This window comes from Microcaecilia unicolor, chromosome 8 (assembly GCF_901765095.1).
Source record: "Microcaecilia unicolor chromosome 8, aMicUni1.1, whole genome shotgun sequence".
Classification (NCBI taxonomy): Eukaryota; Metazoa; Chordata; class Amphibia; order Gymnophiona; family Siphonopidae; genus Microcaecilia; species Microcaecilia unicolor.
In genome coordinates, this window is record NC_044038.1 from 159,804,305 (window position 1) to 159,823,802 (window position 19,498).

The 19,498-nt window shown below is 49.6% G+C and overlaps 1 protein-coding gene across 2 annotated transcripts in view; it reads left to right on the top strand.

The window, feature by feature from the left end:
- Window positions 1–465: 465 nt before the first annotated feature.
- Window positions 466–19,498, top strand: part of CNOT8 (CCR4-NOT transcription complex subunit 8) — a 104,922-nt gene continuing 85,889 nt past the window's right edge. Inside the window, exons 1-2 of one of the 2 annotated variants that reach the window (XM_030211886.1) lie at window positions 466–670; window positions 17,989–18,308. In XM_030211886.1, coding sequence (XP_030067746.1) covers window positions 466–670; window positions 17,989–18,308 — 525 coding nt within the window. Of the gene's footprint in view, window positions 671–712; window positions 873–17,988; window positions 18,309–19,498 lie in introns of those variants that run through there. The other variant, XM_030211887.1, reaches the window with a different exon arrangement.

Sequence of the window (19,498 nt, forward strand, 5' to 3'; positions counted from 1 at the left end):
AGGTTAGGAGAAAAGGAACCAAAGCGGATAAACCAACAAAAACCTTTATTCTTTGAGGAATCTAGCATTTAACTGGAAACATGAACTGTACCAAAACCTATTTTCTGAAGCAGTCTGCCTGGCCTGCATCTAGGGAGGAGTTTCTAAATGAGAGGGGGGTGGGACAAAGTAATTCTTTGTTTTACCCAGGTAGTAATAGGAAGGGTGACACTGATGAGAATCCGGGGGTGGGGGGCAAATGCCCCTCTTATGCCGCTCCCTACACCCTGCATGGCAAGAATTTACACACTGCCCGGACCATTTACCCATGCTGATAAGCTCGTACCTCTATGGCCGAGAGCGGCCTATTTAAAGCTTTACTAAGACAGCATCTACTGGAGAGGGTAACAGTGTCCCTTCTCAGCGCCTGCGTGGTGAAGCCGTCTCCATCGCTACCGCAGCCACTTACACCGTCTGCCACCAGAGATGTCGCGAGAGCCGAGACTTCGTGGGCTGAATCGGGGAGGTGGAAGCAAGGCTACCGGAAGTCTAGGCGCGTGCGCACTGCTGCCTTCTCCCCATCATCACCCTGGAGACGCCATTGGGCGGGCGGCGGAGTGCAGCGAGCGGTGCGGTGTTGTAGTACAGAGGGCGGCTGCGGCGGCCGAGGCCGTTCCCGAGGTGCCGAGCGGTGAGCCGGCGGGGAAAGGGAATACGGGTGTAAGTGTGCGGCGTGGAAAGGGACTGGTGGAAGGAGGGGCGAGGGAAGGGAAGGCCCTGGGAAAGGAGAGAAACTAGACCTGGTGAATGAGGCACCGGAGAATAAAGAGAGAATGAGACGAGTGGATGGCCGGAAGGGTGACCCAGCGGAAGCTTGGGAGAGAGAAGCATAGGTAGGTAGATGGGATAAGGGGCACAGGTGGACCTGAGGAAAGCGCCGTATTTATCATTCTATCTCTTTCAAAACAGCATGACGGCAGATAGGGGCCAGTTGACCCGTCCGGTTTGCCTTTCCTCAGTAACCACTAATTCCTCCTTTTCCAAAGCGATCCCACATGCCTGTCCCACACTTAAATTCTGATACACTCCTTGTCTCCACCGGGAAGCCATTCTATGCATTCACCATCCTTTCCGTGAAGGAGTATTTCCCCTCAACTTCTTCCTATTCCCTCGCATTCCAGGGTTTTTGTTCATTTCAAAAAGGCTCACCTCCTGTACATTGATGCCACTGAGGTGTTTAAACATCTCTTTCGTATCCCCATTTTCCTGTCAGTCAGCATATACATGTCCCCAAATGTTTTATGACAGAGACCGCATACCAATTTTGTAGCCACCCTCTGACTCCACCCTGTTTATATCTTTCTGTAGGTGCAATTGCACGCAGTACTCTAAATGGGGCCTCACCAGAGGCTTGTATAGGGGCACTATCACCTCTTTTTCTCTTGCTGTGCCCTCTCCTTATGCACCCAAGCATCCTTCTTGTCTTTGTCACCTTTTGTACCTGTTTGGCCACCTTAAGGTCATCTGACACAGTCACCTCCCCCCCCCCCCCCCCCAAAAAAAAAGTCCCGTTTTTCTTTCGTATACAGAAGCATTTCACTCCCTATATTGGTTTCTTGTAACCCAAGTGCACGACCTTTTATTTCTTAGCGTTAAATTTTAGTTGCCAATTTTCTGACCATTCTTCAAGTTTTTCCAGATCTTTCCTTATGTCATCCACACCCTCTGGGTAGTCCACCCTATTATAGAGTTTTGTATCATCTGCAAAGAGACAAACCTTACCAGACAGCCCTTCTGCAATATCACTCACAAAGATGTTAAAAAGAGCCAGCCCAAGGACCAATCCCTGCTGTACACCGTTGATAACATCCCTATCCTCAGTCACGCTCCATTTACCACTATCCTCTGTCTCTTCCCATTTAAGCAGTTTCCAACCCAGTCAGTCACTTTAGGATCCATACCGAGAGCACTCAGTTTGTTTATCAGTTGCCTGTGCAGAACCTGTCAAAGGTTTTACTAAAATCCAAGTACACCACAACTAGCACCCCTCCCACGTTTAACTGTTTGGTCACACAATCAAAGAAATCAATCAGATTCTTTTGACACGACCTGTCTAGTGAAGCCATGCTGCCTCGGGTTCTGCAGTCCATTCGATTCGAGATACCTCACGATCCTCTGCTTTAGAAGCATTCCCATTAGTTTACTCACCACCAAGGTCAGACTGTAATTCCCAACCTCCGCCTTACTTCCACTCTTGTGCAGAGGGACTACATCTGCCTTTCTCCAGTCTTCTGGGACCACACCAGACTCAAGGGAAGCATTGAAGAGGTTAGACAGCAGAACCGCCAGGACGTCTCCTAGTTCCTTGAGTACCCTCGGATGTATCCCGTCAGGTTCCATCGCTTTGTCTACTTTTAGTTTAGCTAGCTTCTCTTCTGAGAATTGGTGCAGGTCTACCATACATCCATTCCATCTCTATTAGCATTTGTTTTCTGTGGTCCTACCCCTGGCCTTTCATCTGTGAACACAGAACAGAAGTAGTAATTAAGCAGTTCAGCTTTATTCTTATCGGATTCTACATATTCCTCCCCCTCAGCTTTGAGCCTCACAATGCTATTATGGCACTTCCTCCTGTCACATATCTGAAAAACATCTTGTCCCCTTATTTTACCAAAGTGTCTGGCTTTTCCTCCATTTGCCTCTTGGCTTCCCTGACAGCTTTTTTTTTTTTTGTTACATTTGTACCCCGCGCTTTCCCACTCATGGCAGGCTCAATGCGGCTTACATGGGGCAATGGAGGGTTAAGTGACTTGCCCAGAGTCACAAGGAGCTGCCTGTGCCTGAAGTGGGAATCGAACTCAGTTCCTCAGGACCAAAGTCCACCACCCTAACCACTAGGCCACTCCTCCACAAGCTTTTCCAGCTTCTCTTAGCTTTTATAGGTATTTTTGCCAGTCTTCCTCTTTCTGAGTTGTCTTGTATCGTATGAAGGCTAACCTTTTTTTTCCCTTATCTTTTCAGCAACTACATCTGAGAACCAGAGCGGTCTTCTTTTTCTCTTTGTAATTTTCTAACATAAAGGTTTGTCGCCTTTAAAATTCTCCTTTTAGTTTTGCCCACTTCTGATCTACTTCCTTCAGCTGTTCCCATTCAACTGAGTCCTCCTTGAGAAATTCCCCCATCTCGGCAAAATTAGTTCTTCAGTCTTGAAAAAGGCCCTCTCCTCCTTTGTCTTAATATTGAACCACACCGTTCGGTAATTGCTACATATGATCTCCCACTGTAACATCAGTAACATTGTCCTGGTTTGTAAGCACCAGGTCTAGAATAGCTCCATCCCGTGTCAGTTCCGTCACCCACTACTTGAAACAATTCTTCCTGTAGAGAATCGAAGATCCTTTTGCTTCTAGATGACCTTGCAGCAGGGACGCTCCAATTGACGTCTGGCATATTAAAATCACTCATCAGTAGTACTTATCCTTTCCTAGCTATTGTATATGTCTTCAATTAAGTCTCCATCCAGTTCTTCTGACTGTGAAGGTGACCTGTATATTACACCAATGTACTGTAAATATATTTTCCTTTTCCATATCATCAAGCTGATCAATCCATAGACTGGTGGGTTGTGTCCATCTACCAGCAGGTGGAGATAGAGAGCAAACTTTTGCCTCCCTATATGTGGTCATGTGCTGCCGGAAACTCCTCAGTATGTTCTCTATCTCAGCAGGTGGTGGTCACACACAGCAGCAGCTCTGGCTAGGCCTCCAAGCCTAATTTTTAGGTTTTGTTGAGTGCCTGGGGTTGAGGGCTCTTTTGAGCAAGTGCAAACCTGGTGGTGCCAGGTCCCTCCTTTTCTCCCCCCTCCCGCTGGCTCCGTTAAAAAAAAAAAAAAAAAAAAAATTTTGAACGTCCTTAAAGGCGTTTATTTCGACGTTTATTTAAGCGTCTATTGCAGCTACTCACTGGGACACCAGGTCGTTACAACTCGGAGCGGACAGCAGGTAATTTTTACCTTTTTATAGCGGGCAGGGGGTTCCCCGATTCTTCTCCTCGTGGCATATGGCGTCGGAGGGCGAGGGTGCAAAGGGTCGCTCGAGCGCTTCTAGAGGGGATGCGGGGGTCTTAAAGCCTGATTCGCCCTTGTTGGGTGACAGTTTCGTGACCGATGAATGTCCCGGTCCTTCCTCCGGCGTGGCGGTTTTTCCCGCCATAAACGCCCATCCCCCGCTCCTCGCCTCCGCCATCTTGGCCGGCCACGCGGCTCGGACGGCTTCTTCTTGGGCCGCCCTTGAGGTTGGAGACATTAATGCCATGAACGCCCTTAATTTGGGCGACGGCACAGAAGCGGCTAAAGTTAAGAGCCGTTCTTCCTGCGTGGCTCCTTTGCGGAGTTTCGCGCCGGACGCCATTTTGGATGCGCAGCATGTCTCTCCCCCGCTATTGCGAGCGCCGGTTGAGGGTGCGTCTAGGGCTGTTGCCCAGGCTGCGGAAGTGCACAGTCTGGGGGGTTTCTCCCCCGAGTTTGTTTTGCTGCTGCATCAGGCCTTCCTCATGCACAACGCTGCCCCTGCTCCCTCGTCTAGTAAAGAGGTTGAGGTTCCCAGAGGTAAACGCCCTCGGGTTGATTCCCAGGCCTTGGAGGAATTTGTCTCCTCCGATGTAGATGAGGGCAGCGTGTCTGAGTTCTCTCAACGGTCCTTTGCGGATTCCTTGGAGGAGACGGTTCCCCGCTCGGATGGAGCGGATGACCCCTCTGCAGCGCGGCTTTTTAGCCCAGAGGATTTGCCCAACCTGTTGTTACAGGCCATGGACACTTTGAAGATTTCCTCTCCGGAGGACGTCTCTCCCTCAGCCCCTGTTGGCTCTGCCATTATGCTGGGGACGAAGCGCCCGCCTAGAACCTTCCACGTGCATGATGCCATGCACACCTTAATTTCGGCTCAATGGGATGTCCCAGAAGCGAGCCTTAAAGTGGCTAGGGCTATGTCCCGCCTCTATCCTTTGGCTGTGAGTGAACGTGAGGCCTTTCTGTGGCCTACCGTGGATTCTTTAATCACTGCGGTGACTAAGAAAACGGCGTTGCCGGTGGAAGGTGGCACGGCCCTAAAGGACGCCCAAGACAGAAGATTGGAGGCGGCCTTAAGGTCGTCCTTTGAGGCGGCTGCTTTAAGTTTGCAGGCCTCAGTTTGCGGCTCCTATGTGGCCAGGGCGTGCCTGACTATGGTGCAGCGGGCTTCCCCCTCGGATCATTCCTTGAGGGCTGATTGGCCGGCCCTGGAATCGGGCTTAGCCTATTTGGCAGACTTGCTGTATGATGTCTTGAGGGCCTCAGCGAAAGGCATGGCTCAGACAATCTCTGCGCGGCGGTGGCTTTGGCTGAAACATTGGTCTGCTGACCACGCCTCTAAATCCCGCCTGGCTAGGTTACCTTTTAAAGGCAAGCTGCTCTTTGGGGTCGAGCTGGACAAAATCGTGACCGATCTCGGCACGTCTAAGGGCAAGAAATTACCAGAGGTCAGGGCTCGGGCTAGTACTCGTCCCGGTACCTCCAGAGGACGGTTGCAGGAAGCCCGTCGGTACCGCCCGGGCAAGTCGGGTTCCTCTGCCCCCTCTTCCTTCAAGAGGAATTTCTCCCCCAAGCAGCATTCCTTTCGCAGAGACCGCCGTCCCGGAGGTGCTCCCTCCGGTCCTCCCCCAGGGTCTCGTACCCAATGACGGGGTCTTGGTCCACGCCCCAGTGCAGATTGGAGGACGGCTGTCCTCGTTTCTGGGCGAGTGGACCACAATAACTTCAGACGCGTGGGTGCTGGAAGTCATCAGAGACGGCTACAAACTAGAGTTCTGCCGACCCTTAAAAGACGGGTTTGTACTCTCTCCCTGCAAGTCTCCGGTCAAAGCTGTGGCAGTGCAGCAGACCTTGGACAACCTGATCCGCCTGGGCGCGGTCGTTCCGGTGCCAGAAAGTCAGCTTGGCAAGGGACGTTACTCCATTTACTTTGTGGTACCAAAGAAAGGAGGTTCTGTCCGGCCTATCCTCGACCTCAAAGGGGTCAATCGGGCCTTGAAAGTGCGGCACTTTCGCATGGAGACTCTCCGCTCTGTTATAGCGGCAGTGAAGGCAGGAGAGTTCCTGGCATCTTTGGACATCAAGGAAGCGTACCTGCATATTCCCATCTGGCCTCCTCATCAACGCTTTCTGCGTTTTGCAGTCCTGGGACGACACTTCCAGTTCAGAGCCCTCCCTTTCGGGTTGGCTACTGCTCCGCGGACTTTTTCCAAAGTAATGGTGGTCATCGCGGCCTTCCTACGAAAGGAAGGGGTACAAGTCCATCCTTATCTGGACGACTGGTTGATCCGAGCCCCCTCTTATGCAGAGTGCGGCAAAGCTGTGGACTGGGTAGTTGCTCTTTTGAGCTCCCTGGGATGGATCATCAACTGGGAGAAGAGCCAGCTGCGCCCGACTCAGTCCCTGGAGTACCTGGGAGTTCGATTCGACACCCAAGTGGGCAGAGTGTTCCTGCCAGACAATCGGATTGTCAAACTTCAGGCTCAGGTGGACCAGTTCCTAGTAGCCTCTCCCCTTCGGGCTTGGGACTATGTGCAGCTGTTGGGCTCTATGACGGCCACGATGGAAGTTGTGCCCTGGGCCAGGGCTCATATGAGACCACTTCAACACTCTTTGCTGCAGCGCTGGACTCCGATGTCGGAGGATTATGCTGTGCGCCTTCCCTTGGACCCAGCAGTGCGCAAGGCGCTGAGCTGGTGGATGCAGACAGACAAGTTGTCTGCGGGAATGCCTCTGGTGACCCCAGAGTGGATTGTCGTCACGACGGACGCCTCATTGTCGGGCTGGGGAGCCCACTGCTTGGGAAGGACAGCGCAGGGGCTCTGGTCTCCTGCAGAGGCAAAGTGGTCTATCAACCTCCTGGAAATCAGAGCCATTCGGTTGGCGCTTTTGGAGTTCATCCCGGTACTGGTGTTGAAGCCTGTACGGGTCCTGTCGGACAATGCCACGGCTGTGGCCTATGTCAACCGCCAGGGAGGTACCAAGAGCGCCCCTCTAGCCAAGGAGGCTATGAATCTTTGCCAGTGGGCGGAAGCGAACCTGGAGCAGCTTTCAGCGGCCCACATTGCCGGAGTCATGAATGTCAAGGCGGACTTTCTCAGTCGCCATACCTTGGAGCCCGGAGAGTGGCAGCTATCTGTTCAGGCGTTCTTAGACATCACGAAGCGCTGGGGCCAGCCGAGCCTAGATCTGATGGCGTCATCGGCCAATTGCCAAGTGCCGCGCTTTTTCAGCAGAGGACGGGACCCTCGATCCCTGGGAGTAGATGCTCTTCTCCAACAGTGGCCGACACAAGAGCTTCTCTATGTGTTCCCGCCCTGGCCCATGTTGGGCAGGGTGCTAGACCGGGTGGCAAAGCATCCCGGCAGGGTAATCCTGGTGGGTCCGGATTGGCCCAGGCGTCCCTGGTATGCGGACTTGATCAGGCTCTCAGTCGATGATCCTCTGCGGCTGCCAGTGGAGCAGGGCCTGTTACATCAGGGTCCCGTGGTGATGGAGGATCCCTCCCCCTTTGGTCTTACGGCCTGGCTATTGAGCGGCAGCGTCTGAGGAAGAAGGGCTTCTCAGACAAGGTCATCGCCACTATGCTGAGAGCGAGGAAGCGCTCTACTTCTACTGCTTACGCCAGGGTTTGGCGTATCTTTGCAGCGTGGTGTGAAGCAGGCTCTCTTTCTCCCTTCACTGCTCCAATTTCTTCAGTGTTGGCGTTCCTGCAAGAAGGTCTGGAGAAAGGCCTGTTGCTCAGTTCCCTTAAAGTCCAGGTAGCGGCTCTGGCTTGCTTCAGGGGCCGCCTGAAGGATGCTTCCCTGGCTTCGCAGCCAGATGTGGTGCGCTTTCTCAAGGGAGTTAATCACCTGCGCCCTCCTCTGCACTCAGTGGTGCCTGCGTGGAATCTCAACCTGGTACTAAGAGCATTGCAGAAGCCGCCTTTTGAACCCTTGTCGAGGGCATCTCTGAAAGACCTGACGTTGAAAGCAGTCTTTTTGGTGGCTATCACTTCAGCCAGAAGAGTTTCCGAGCTCCAGGCGCTCTCATGTCGAGAGCCTTTTCTGCAGTTCACTGAGGCAGGAGTGACTATTCGCACAGTGCCTTCCTTCCTGCCCAAGATTGTTTCTCGCTTCCATGTGAATCAGCAGCTCTGTCTCCCTTCCTTTCGTAGGGAGGACTACCCAGAGGAGTACTCTGCTCTTAAATATCTGGATGTGAGACGAGTCATCATCAGATACTTGGAAGTGACCAATGATTTCCGGAAATCGGATCATCTGTTTGTCCTGTTTGCAGGTCCTCGTAAGGGTCTGCAGGCTGCTAAGCCTACAGTGGCAAGATGGGTCAAGGAAGCCATTGCAGCGGCTTATGTGGCCGCGGGGAAGGTGCCGCCTATCCAGCTGAAGGCTCACTCCACGAGAGCTCAGGCGGCCTCGTTGGCAGAGGCCGGATCCGTCTCCTTGGAAGAGATATGCAAGGCGGCAACTTGGGCTTCGGCTCATACATTCTCCAAGCATTACCGTTTGACTGTGGCTGCACGGGCGGAGGCCCGGTTTGGAGCTTCAGTGTTGAGGTCAGGGATTTCAATGTCCCGCCCTGGGTGAGTACTGCTTCGGTACATCCCACCAGTCTATGGATTGATCAGCTTGATGATATGGAAGGTAAAATTATGTATAATCATACCTGATAATTTTCTTTCCATTAATCATAGCTGATCAATCCATAGCCCCTCCCAGATATCTGTACTGTTTTTATTCTGGTTGCATTTCAGGTTCCAGTTTAGTCTTCAGTTACTTCAGAAAGACTTCGTGTTCAAGTTTTTTCACTTGGATTCTTCAAGAGTTAAGACGAGTTTGTGTTACAGTGAGCTGCTGCATTCCTCTCCCCTCCGTTTTACGGGGCTGGATTGAGACTTAAAATTCTGCCGGCACTCCCTCCCGCTTCGTGCGGCTGTAGGGCAGCTTTGTACCCCTCCCGCTTCGGCGGTGTTAGGGTCAGTCAGCTCCTCCCGCGGTTGCGGTTGCAGGATAAGCCAGATTCCCCCGCATCGGCGGGTGTGGTGTCCCTCCCCCGCTCCGCGGGGATGAGCTGGACGGATTCCCCTCCCCCACTTGTGTGGGGATGAGCTGGGTTAATTCCCCTCCCCCGTTTCGGCGGTGGTGAGCTGGGCAGAGTGTCCCTTCGTGGGTGTAATTCTCTAAGTGCTGAGTCCTGCGGATGGAGCTTTGATATCGACATACTGAGGAGTTTCCGGCAGCACATGACCACATATAGGGAGGCAAAAGTTTGCTCTCTATCTCCACCTGCTGGTAGATGGACACAACCCACCAGTCTATGGATTGATCAGCTATGATTAATGGAAAGAAAATTATCAGGTATGATTATACATAATTTTACCTTCCTCTTGCCAGTTTAACCCACAGATCTTCTTTCTTACCCCATACATCTTGCAGTTCTGTCACTTTAATATTATTCTTAACATATAATGCCACTCCTCTACCCTTTATTCCTACCCTGTCCTTCCCGAATAAATTATAGCCAGGTATAACTATATCCCAGTCATGGTTCTTCGTGAACGCCACTAAATTTAAGTTGGCTTTATCATTGCAGGCTCTAGATCTGGACATTTGTTTCCCATACTGTGGACATTGGCATACAAGGCTTCTTATAATGATAAGACACGGGGAGTTAGGGAAGTGGTCATTCTGGTCTCTGTAGAACAAAGTTTTGTAACTTTTCTAAATGTTATGAGGTGATTTGTGTAGGACTGAGTTTAATGTGTCTTGAGTGGATCCAAATATTTTATAGCAGCAAGATGAAAGTAGTTGTATATAATATGTAACTGCTTTGGTTGCAGCACAGAAAGGTGGTATATAAAATGCATTACCCTTAATATCTGGAGATATATTTGGTCATTTGTGTGGTCTGGAATTCTACATAGTTTAGGATAGGAGCCTGTCTGAATGAAAACATCAAGACCATTTTAGCTAGAAGAAAAACCTGGAGCTGTAACTGGAATTCCTTGTCATCAAGCAGATGAAGCCATTACATATGGGTTGTGTCCGTCAACCAGCAGGGGGAGATAGAGAGCACGCAACTTTTCACAGTGCCTCATGGCCAGCTAGCTCCACTGCCTCTTCAGTATTCTCTATCTCCCCAAGCAGTGTGGTTGCAGCTTCTTTGAGCTCTATCAAATATCTGCCTGGGGGTGGCTACTGGCTTGCCAGTTGTTAGCCGGGGTGTTAGAGGCTATAGCAGCTTCACTTTGAAGGCACATAGGTCAGCCCTTTCCCTGCCTTACCCATGCCCCCGTGGATGTGGACATATTAGCTTGCTTTTCCCTGTCCTTTCCCACTCAGTGGATGCAGGCAAATTGGTTCGCCTTTCCCTGCCTTTCCCACTTATCTGAGCCTCCGGAGTGATTTTATTTACCTCTTTTGCCTCTGCTTTCCTCACAGCGTTAAAAAAAAAAAAAAAAAATAGTCGCGTCGCGCTTTAGCGCAGCGATCTTGGAAAAGAGGTTTTTCTTGAGATTTTTCTGCAGGACTGGAGCTGTGATACTCGGTCTAGTGAGGTAAGAGTGTTTTCTGACTCCTTCGGGGTGGGCCCGCGATCGGGACATTTTTGGTGCGAACCGCCATTTTGAATTTTACCGCCGTTTTCGGTGATGGCTGCGGAGAATGTAAAGCGCTGTTCTAACTGTGGCAAGCGCAAATCAGCAGCGGGGCTCTGTAAATCGTGCTCTACAGATGGTAGAGCCGGCCCGAGCATGGCGAGCGGCGATCTTTCTCGCTCTGAGCTGGCGGCGGACGCCATTTTGGATTTTCCACATGGCGCGGCCTCCATTGCGACAGAGAGCCCTGAATCCGGGGGGTGGGGGGGGGGGTCCTCTGAGTGAGGCTAATAATAGAGCTGATAGCCCTGGGCAGGATCCGGGCGGTCAGGGAGCAGTTTTCTCCCCTGATTTTGTTTTAATGCTGCATAAGGCATACATGCTTAAAAGAGCTCTTCCACAGGGATCTTCGGAACCTCTGCCTACCCCTCCCTCCCCAGGTGGATCCTGGCCTTTTGGAGTTGGCTTTGCCTGTTTCTTATTCTCCTGATAAACGCAGAAGGGCTAATTCCCCTTCTGAGTGTGGCGCTCCCCCCCCCCCCTCCCCCGTGATCGGGCTATGAGGATTCTGAGGGGTCTGGCAGAGCTTCTTGTTCTGAGGAGCCAGAGTCGGGTGCAGAATTGCCACAGGATCTTGATGATCCGTCTGTGGTGAGGATTTTCCACCGCGAGGAGCTGCCAGCACTTATTTCAGATGCCTTACAAGCCTTCTCGATTGAAGATCCAGGGAGTGGCACAGCCTCCTCTGTTAATCCAAGGATGGCTAGTACCAGAAAGCCTGCTCGAGCCTTTCCTTTGCATGACTCCATCCAAGAGCTTATTTCGGCTCAATGGGCTGACCCCGAGGGACCTTTGAAGGTTGCCAGGGCTATGGGGCAATTATACCCTCTGATTGAGGAACATTTGGCTTGCTTTGCAATGCCTAAAGTGGATGCCCTGGTCACGGCTGTGACAAAGAGAACTATCCTCCCTGTTGAAGGAGGTGTTGCCCTGAAGGATATTCAAGACCGCAGGCTTGATTCAGCTCTGAAGCGGTCCTTTGATTTGGCAGGTCTCACTGTTCAGGCGTCTGCATGCAGTTGTTATGCTGCTAGAGCATGCCTGGATTGGTTACAGCAGGCAGTGGAACAGCCCGGTGATGGAGCGGAGACCTTATCTGAAGTGGCTCCGCGGATGGAGTCAGCCTTGTCCTTTTTGGCTGACGCCCTTTATGATATGGTCAGAGCTTCGGCTAAACAAATGGCTGTAGCAGTGGCGGCTCGCCGCACTCTTTGGCTTTGATATTGGGCGGCGGACATGGCCTCTAAGCAAAGGTTGGTGAAGTTGCCCTTTCAAGGCCTTCTCCTGTTTGGTGAGGAGCTGGAAAACATTGTTAAAGGCCTGGGGGATTCTAAACCTCAGCGCTTGCCCGAAGATAGGCCAAGGCCTTCCTCTAAGGGTCAGGCGGTCCGCTCCTCTTACAGACCTCGCTTCCGTGAAGCTAGAAGGTACTGCCCGGGGCGTGCTGTTGGGTTCACTTCTTGTGCCCGCTTTCAGCAGAGAAACTCCTTTCGCTTGGACAAACGTTCCGCAGCTGCCGGTTCTAGGCCTGGAGTTCAGGGGCGACCCTCTCAATGATGGTGCGCCGGCCCTCTCCTCGTTTCCTGTCATCGGAGGAAGACTTTCCCTCTTTTTCGAGGAGTGGGCCAAAATCTCTGCAGATCAGTGGGTCTTGGACCTGATCAGAGACGGATACCGAATAGAATTCGTGCCCCGGTGAGAGATGTTTGTGGAGTCCCGATGCGGTTCTGCCGCCAAACGGGCGGCGGTAGAGGAGACTTTGCACAGTCTGTGCCAAATAGGGGCTGTGCCCCGGTGGCTCCCGCCGAACAAGGTCTAGGCCGCTACTCCATTTACTTTGTGGTGCCGCGAAAAGGCAAGTCTTTTTGCCCGATCCTGGACTTAAAAGAGCTGAACAAGTCCTTAAGAGTGAGGCATTTTCACATGGAAACCCTGCACTCCGTCATTGCGGCGGTACAGCCAGGAGAGTTTCTCACGTCTCTGGACCTGAAAGAAGCTTACTTGCACATACCAATTTGGCCCCCGCACCAGAAGTTTCAGCGTTTTGCGGTGTTGGGAAAACATTTCCAGTTTCGGGCCTTGCCTTTTGGCCTCGCCACAGCTCCCCGCACCTTCTCCAAGGTAATGGTGGTGGTAGCTGCTTTTCTCAGGCGAGAGGGTATCCGGGTTCACCCGTACCTAGACGACTGGCTCATCAGAGCAGACTCAGAAAAAGAGAGTCATCTAACTACAGCCAGAGTGGTTTCAGTCCTTCAATCTCTGGGCTTGGTCGTCAATATGGCCAAAAGTTACCTGACCCCCCTCGCAATCTCTAGAATATTTGGGGGCCAGGTTCGACACAGCCTCGGGCTATGTGTTTCTTCCCGTGCAAAGGCGGTGCAAGCTTCAGAATCAGGTCCGTCTGCTCCTGAGGATGCCCCGCCCGCGAGCTTGGGACATTGTCCAGCTGTTGGGATCGATGACGGCCACCTTGGAAGTGTTGCCATGGGCGAGAGCGCACCTGAAACCTCTACAGTATTCTCTACTTCAACGATGGTCTCCAGTATCTCGGGATTATCAGTGCAGACTTTCTTGGCTCCCTGCAGCCCGCCTCAGTATGGAGTGGTGGCTCTCGGACAGCATGTTGCGGCGGGGAATGCCGCTGGCGCTCCCCAATTGATGCCTGGTGGTGACAGATGCCAGCCTGAAGGGCTGGGGCGCACATTGCCAGGGGAAGCATGCCCAGGGTCTGTGGACGCCCGACAAGTCGGAGTGGTCTATCAACCGCCTGGAGTTGAAAGCGGTGTTTCTGGCTCTTCTGGCCTTTCAAGTGACCCTGAAAGGATTGGCTGTCCGAGTGATGTCGGACAACACGACAGCAGTGGCCTACATAAATCGACAAGGTGGAGCTCAGTGCAGAGCTCTAGCCGCGCAGACCGAACAGATTTGCCACTGGGCCGAGCTGCATCTACAGTCCCTGTCAGCAGCTCACATTGCAGGTCAGAGCAACGTGTAAGCCGACTATCTAAGCAGGCATCAGATCGATCTAGCGGAGTGGGAACTAGCAGATGATGTATTCCTGCAGATATGTGCCAAATGGGGCAAGCCAGTGATGGATCTTATGGCGACCAGTTCCAATGCCAAAGTCCCGTGCTTCTTCAGCAGACGGAGGGATCCTCGCTCTGCCGGGTTGGATGCCTTGGCTCAACCCTGGCCCCTGGGCTTGCTGTATGTCTTCCCTCCGTGGCCCTTGACAGGGCGAGTGCTCCTGCAGATTCGGCTACATCCAGGAGAAGTGGTGCTCATCGCCCCGGATTGGCCCAGGAGGCCTTGGTATGCGGACCTCCGACAGATGCTGTTGGAGGCTCCCTTTCCGTTACCTCTGGTTCCGCACCTATTGTCACAGGGTCTGGTGGCCATGGAGGATGCCTGCCGTTTTGGTCTTATGGCTTGGCGATTGAGAGGGCGCAATTGAGAGACAAAGGCTACTCAAATAAGGTAATTTCCACTCTCCTGCAGGCCCGTAAGCGCTCCACTTCCGTGGCTAATGCCAGGATTTGGCGCCAGTTTGAAGTCTGGTGTGTTTCAAGAGCGCTTTCTCCGTTGCGGGCTCCTGTGTTGCCGATTCTGGACTTTTTGCAGGATGGTTTACACAAAGGCTTGGCCTATAATTCCCTGCGGGTGCAAGTGGCAGCATTGGCCTCCCTGCGTGGCAAGGTTGAAGGTGTGTCCTTAGCTGCTCATCCAGATGTGGCATGGTTTCTTAGAGGGGTGCTTCGGCTCCATCCTCCCGTGCGGGCACCTTGTCCAGCTTGGAACCTGGGATTAGTATTGAAGGCCCTTCAGGGGGCTCCCTTTGAACCGCTTCAGCGTGCTTCAGAGAAAGATTTGACACTGAAGGTTGTCTTTTTAGTGGCCATTACATCGGCGAGGCGGGTGTCAGAGCTCCAGGCGCTGTCCTGTAGAGACCCTTTTCTGTAATTCTCAGAGTCAGGGGGGTCACGGTTCGGACCATGCCTTCTTTCATGCCTAAGGTGGTTTCAGCGTTTCACCTAAACCAGCCTGTTTTTCTTCCCTCCTTTGTTGAGGAGGAGTTTCCAGTTTCATTTGGGCAGTTGCACCTTTTGGATGTGCGCAGGACTCTGTTGCAGTATCTGCGAATTACAAATTCTTTCAGGACCTCTGATCATCTTTTTGTGCTGTTTGCAGGTCCTCGCAGAGGGACTTCAGCGTCTAAAGCCACTGTAACCTCCGTTCACAGGATAAATCCCTCCTCTCAGTACCCTTCTCCACCACCGCCAACTCCAGGCTCCGCTCATTCTGCCTCGCCTCACCCTATGCTTGGAACAACCTTCCTGAGCCCTTACGCCAAGCCCCCTCCCTGCCCGTCTTCAAGTCTTTGCTTAAAGCCCACCTCTTCAATGCTGCGTTCGGCACCTAACCCTTACCGTTCAGTGAATCCAGACTGCCCCAATTTGACTGCCCCTATCGGACTGAACGTTCACTTGTCTATTAGATTGTAAGCTCTTTGAGCAGGGACTGTCTCTCTTTGTTAAATTGTACAGCGCTGCGTAACCCTAGTAGCGCTCTAGAAATGTTAAGTAGTAGTAGTATTGCCCGTTGGCTCAAAGAAGCTATCTTTTCAGCATATCTGCTGTCTGGCCGGGCTCCGTCTGCAGCCTTTATGGCACACTCCACAAGAGCGATTTCCTCTTCCTGGGTGGAAACTGGAGCACTATCTCTTCAGGAGATTTGCAGTGCTGCAACATGGGCTTCTAAGCTCTCTTTCGCCCGACATTACAGGCTGGATGTGGCTGCCAGGAGGGATGCGCGTTTTGGAGCACAGGTGCTAGCGCGTGGTGTGGCTTGTTCCCACCCTATTTAGGGATTGCTTTGTTACATCCCATACGTAATGGCTTCATCTGCTTGATGACAAGGAAGGGAAAATTAGGTTCTTACCTTGGTAATTTTCTTTCCTTTAGTCATAGCAGATGAAGCCATGAGCCCTCCCTGTATGATTGTCTGTATTGCAGTGATTCTGATTTCAGGTGCTGTTCTTGTTTCCTGAAGTTATATTCCTTCCTTGGGGAGTTGGAAAACAGTCTTCAGGATTCTTGTTACAGTTATAGGAGGATGAGTTCATTCTCTCCAGTTCATGTTTTGGGAGGACGAGTTTATTCCCTCCAGGAGGATGAGTTCATTCCCTCCTTTTTTGATTTCATGCCCTTGTTAAGGGGCCATCGTTCGCTGTGAGGAAAGTTCATGTTATTCCCATTGCGGTTTGGCATACTGCTTTGGAAGCTTCAAATACTGAAGAGGCAGTGGAGCTAGCTGGCCATGAGGCACTGTGAAAAGTTGAGTGCTCTCTATCTCCCCCTGCTGGTTGATGGACACAACCCATACGTAATGGCTTCATCTGCTATGACTTAAGGAAAGAAAATTACCAAGGTAAGAACCTAATTTTCCCTTTCTTTTGACAGTTCTATCTAGCTTCCCTGCAGCTAAGAATATAATATAATTGAATCAAGACAAAGGCCACTGAGCCCATCATCCTGACAATAGCTGACTCTGGTTCCTAGGAAAAACTGAGCAGATCCATTTCTTGCTGCTCGTTCTCAGGGATCATGAATAGCTTTTTCCATGTCTAGCAGGCCAATAATGTTCTCATGCAGAATGTTATAGAAAGTATGCATTTTGTTTGCTTGATATTTATGGTGGTCTGCAATCATTGTTTCTCCAATATTCCTTTGCTAGTATACTATTATTAAATTCATGATATACCGCCTTTCTGTGGTGCAACCAAAGTGGTTTACATATTGCATACTAAGTATTACATATAAAGTGCCCAGCATCTGTTCTGCATTTAATGCACAGGGCAGATAGTTACCGTATGAACCTGTGTTACATGCCTCAGCAGACAGTGCAGGTGCGCCCGTGCTACCTGCCCAGGCATGGAATGCAGGCCCCAGTGTTGCCCAAAGCTACTTAAAAAAACAAAAACAAAAAAAAAAGCTGTAGTAGCAGTTCCACACCCTTTTAATCCCATACTAGCATTTCAGTGGGCTCATTTGACCCCCAGGACATTCTCCTCCTCCTTGCAAATATAACCCCCTCCCTTCGGGATAGCCAAACTTTCACCTGTAGGATCCAATCAGAGGTTCCCTGGTAGTCCAGCAGCATGAGGTGGGAGCTGTCTCCCCTCTGTTCCTGCTCTGTCTACCTCCAGGTTTTGAAATGACCATCCTTACCCTTTAGTAATAGTAGTCTCGCAGTACTGCTGTTAGGGATTATCTTTCCATATAAGGACAATTGATCCTCTTGAGGTTGGGTTAACTGCAGCCATGCTATTGCTAGTAATGACAGCTTGCGGCACACCCTTCGCTAGCTTTTACAAATGGCCGTGTCTACAACCCGCTCCTAACAGTGTTAAGCATCTAGTTTGTGGTTTTTGTTTTTTTTAAACATATGGTAGTTACCACCGGTTTCCACTAAAGGCCAATGCATGGTAAAACCTGCACTAGTTATTTAACTCATCTCAGTAAAAGAGTCCCAAAATGCCTCAGGACTTATCTAATAGGCTTTGTGGTGTATTACTGACTTCTGCTTAAGGAATACAATCATGATCATTTTATTTAAAGACAAAAGTAAATTTTTTTTTCTAAAATGTTACTGATTATATTTCTGTTGTAAGGGTTCTTTTTTTCCTTTCAAAATAAAAGATCAGTGTTGCTGGAGTGTATGTCTTCATAATACCAATGTTTTAAAATTCAAATTGATTATATCCTCATATGAATTAACCTTGTTCTGGTTTTTAACCTTTTCAAGAAAAAATATTTTAAACATCCTATAAAACCTCAAACAGATACACAAATAGAAGGTTACTATTAGGGACTGTCACACTGCAGAACATGTAAGAATTTACTGGAGATACTGTCAGAAGTGCCAGTGAAGATGATCTGCTTAACACACAAGTTTAAATGAAAATAGCATAACTGATGAAATTATGAGCACAACATTAATTTATAGAGAAAAATCCAGGAGCGATCACCCATAGAATTCCAAAGTCCAAAATTAATGTTCAAGCTTGAACGTTTAACCACTAGTGACATTCACAGTGGAATATCAGAATTGTAATACTGCTTTGGCTTGAATACTGGTTTGCAAAATGATGACCTCATTAATTTGAGTTCTTTTCACTTGAAAATCTTCACAAACTTGAATATAGGGACATTAGGACATGCATTATGTATGAGAATCTAATCTTAACAGTAAGCCTGGACATCATATATTTTTCTCTCTCTTGTAGTGCAATTTCAAAATCGGGTCCACAGTACTTGTTTCCTGCCATTTTCACAGCAGCAGCAATTGTACAATTCTTGCAGCCTGCCACCTTCACCCCAGTTGTTTGGTCATTGGGTTCCACTGCCTTCATTGTCTTCATCTGTGGTAGTTTTACCTTCTTTTAATCCAACATTATCACACCAGGAGCCTGCCTTCCATTCTGCCAATATGCCAGCCGCCGTGGTGGACAACAGCCAGGTTATTTGTGAAGTCTGGGCTATTAATCTGGAGGAAGAGATGAGGAAAATCAGAGAACTTGTTCGCAGTTTCAGCTACATAGCAATGGTAACTAGTAGCCTGCAGCTTTAGGTTGAAACGGTTGTATTATTTACTTTGGTTGGTTAAATATCTAGCTTTTCAGCACAGCTCTGTTGGAATAATGTAAGCTTCTAACATAAGTAACTAGGGCTGGAAAATTCCTAAGTCGGGTCACCTGGATGTCAAAAATTCAAAAAGCAAAAATAATAAGAGAAGAAGCAGAAAAAAACAAAACATAGTCAAAGCAAAATAAGGGAAAAATGTTAATATAAAAAACCCCAAACAAACAAATCGATGATGGGGACCATAAAAAGTGATTCAATTTTCCCCACTGTTTTATCAAATGCATTAGTTCACAGAAGTCCAATGTTCAGAAGTTTTGTCCTCGGTTACCCAGCTTATTTCTCATCCCTGTTACCACTATGTATTCAAGGAACAGCATTTGCTGTCAGTCTTATTAGTTTCATAGTGCCACCATCATCAGAGGTGAAGCTGGAAAATACAAAGTACATTGCTTTTAGCTACTTGGACCAAATTTGTGGCATGCATTCTCTGGTTATGAGAGAAGTATGTTTCTTGAAATTCCATAGGCTAGAAAAGTTGCTGCTTTTTCAACATTTTCTGCAGCTATATGGGATGGGATAGAGTAGTGGAGAGAGGGAAGCCCAGAAAATAGAAACAATTTCCAGTATTTCTCTTTCAGTTTCGCATTATCATGCGCAACTAGAAAAAAATTAACGGGGAAGCTAACAGCTCCCATGTTATGGACACGCTAACAAGATAGAATGCGGTAATTGGAACATGCTAGCTAGATAGCACATCCACGCCTATTCTGTGCCCCAGTATGCTCCTTCCAGAAGGTAAATACACAAAGAGAAATACCCTGAACTTGTGTTCAAACAAGTTAGCTTACTGTAAAACACTTTAATGCACTTTTGGTAAGCATTTTCACATGTACTAAGCATGTGTTAGGCCAGGGCTTAATGCACTTCAGTAGACATATCACTGAACTGGAGTTGGGGAGTTCAATAAAATGAATATGTGATGTTTAATTTTGTTTCTTTTAATTATAAACCGCTTCAGTGCTTACATGTGAGGCAGTATATCAAAAAATCAAAAGCGTTGAGAAAATTGTCCCTGATGCTTAAGATAATTTTTATTTTTTTAAATGTACTTCCACCTTTGCCAGAAGAAATCTACCATTGAGAATTTACACA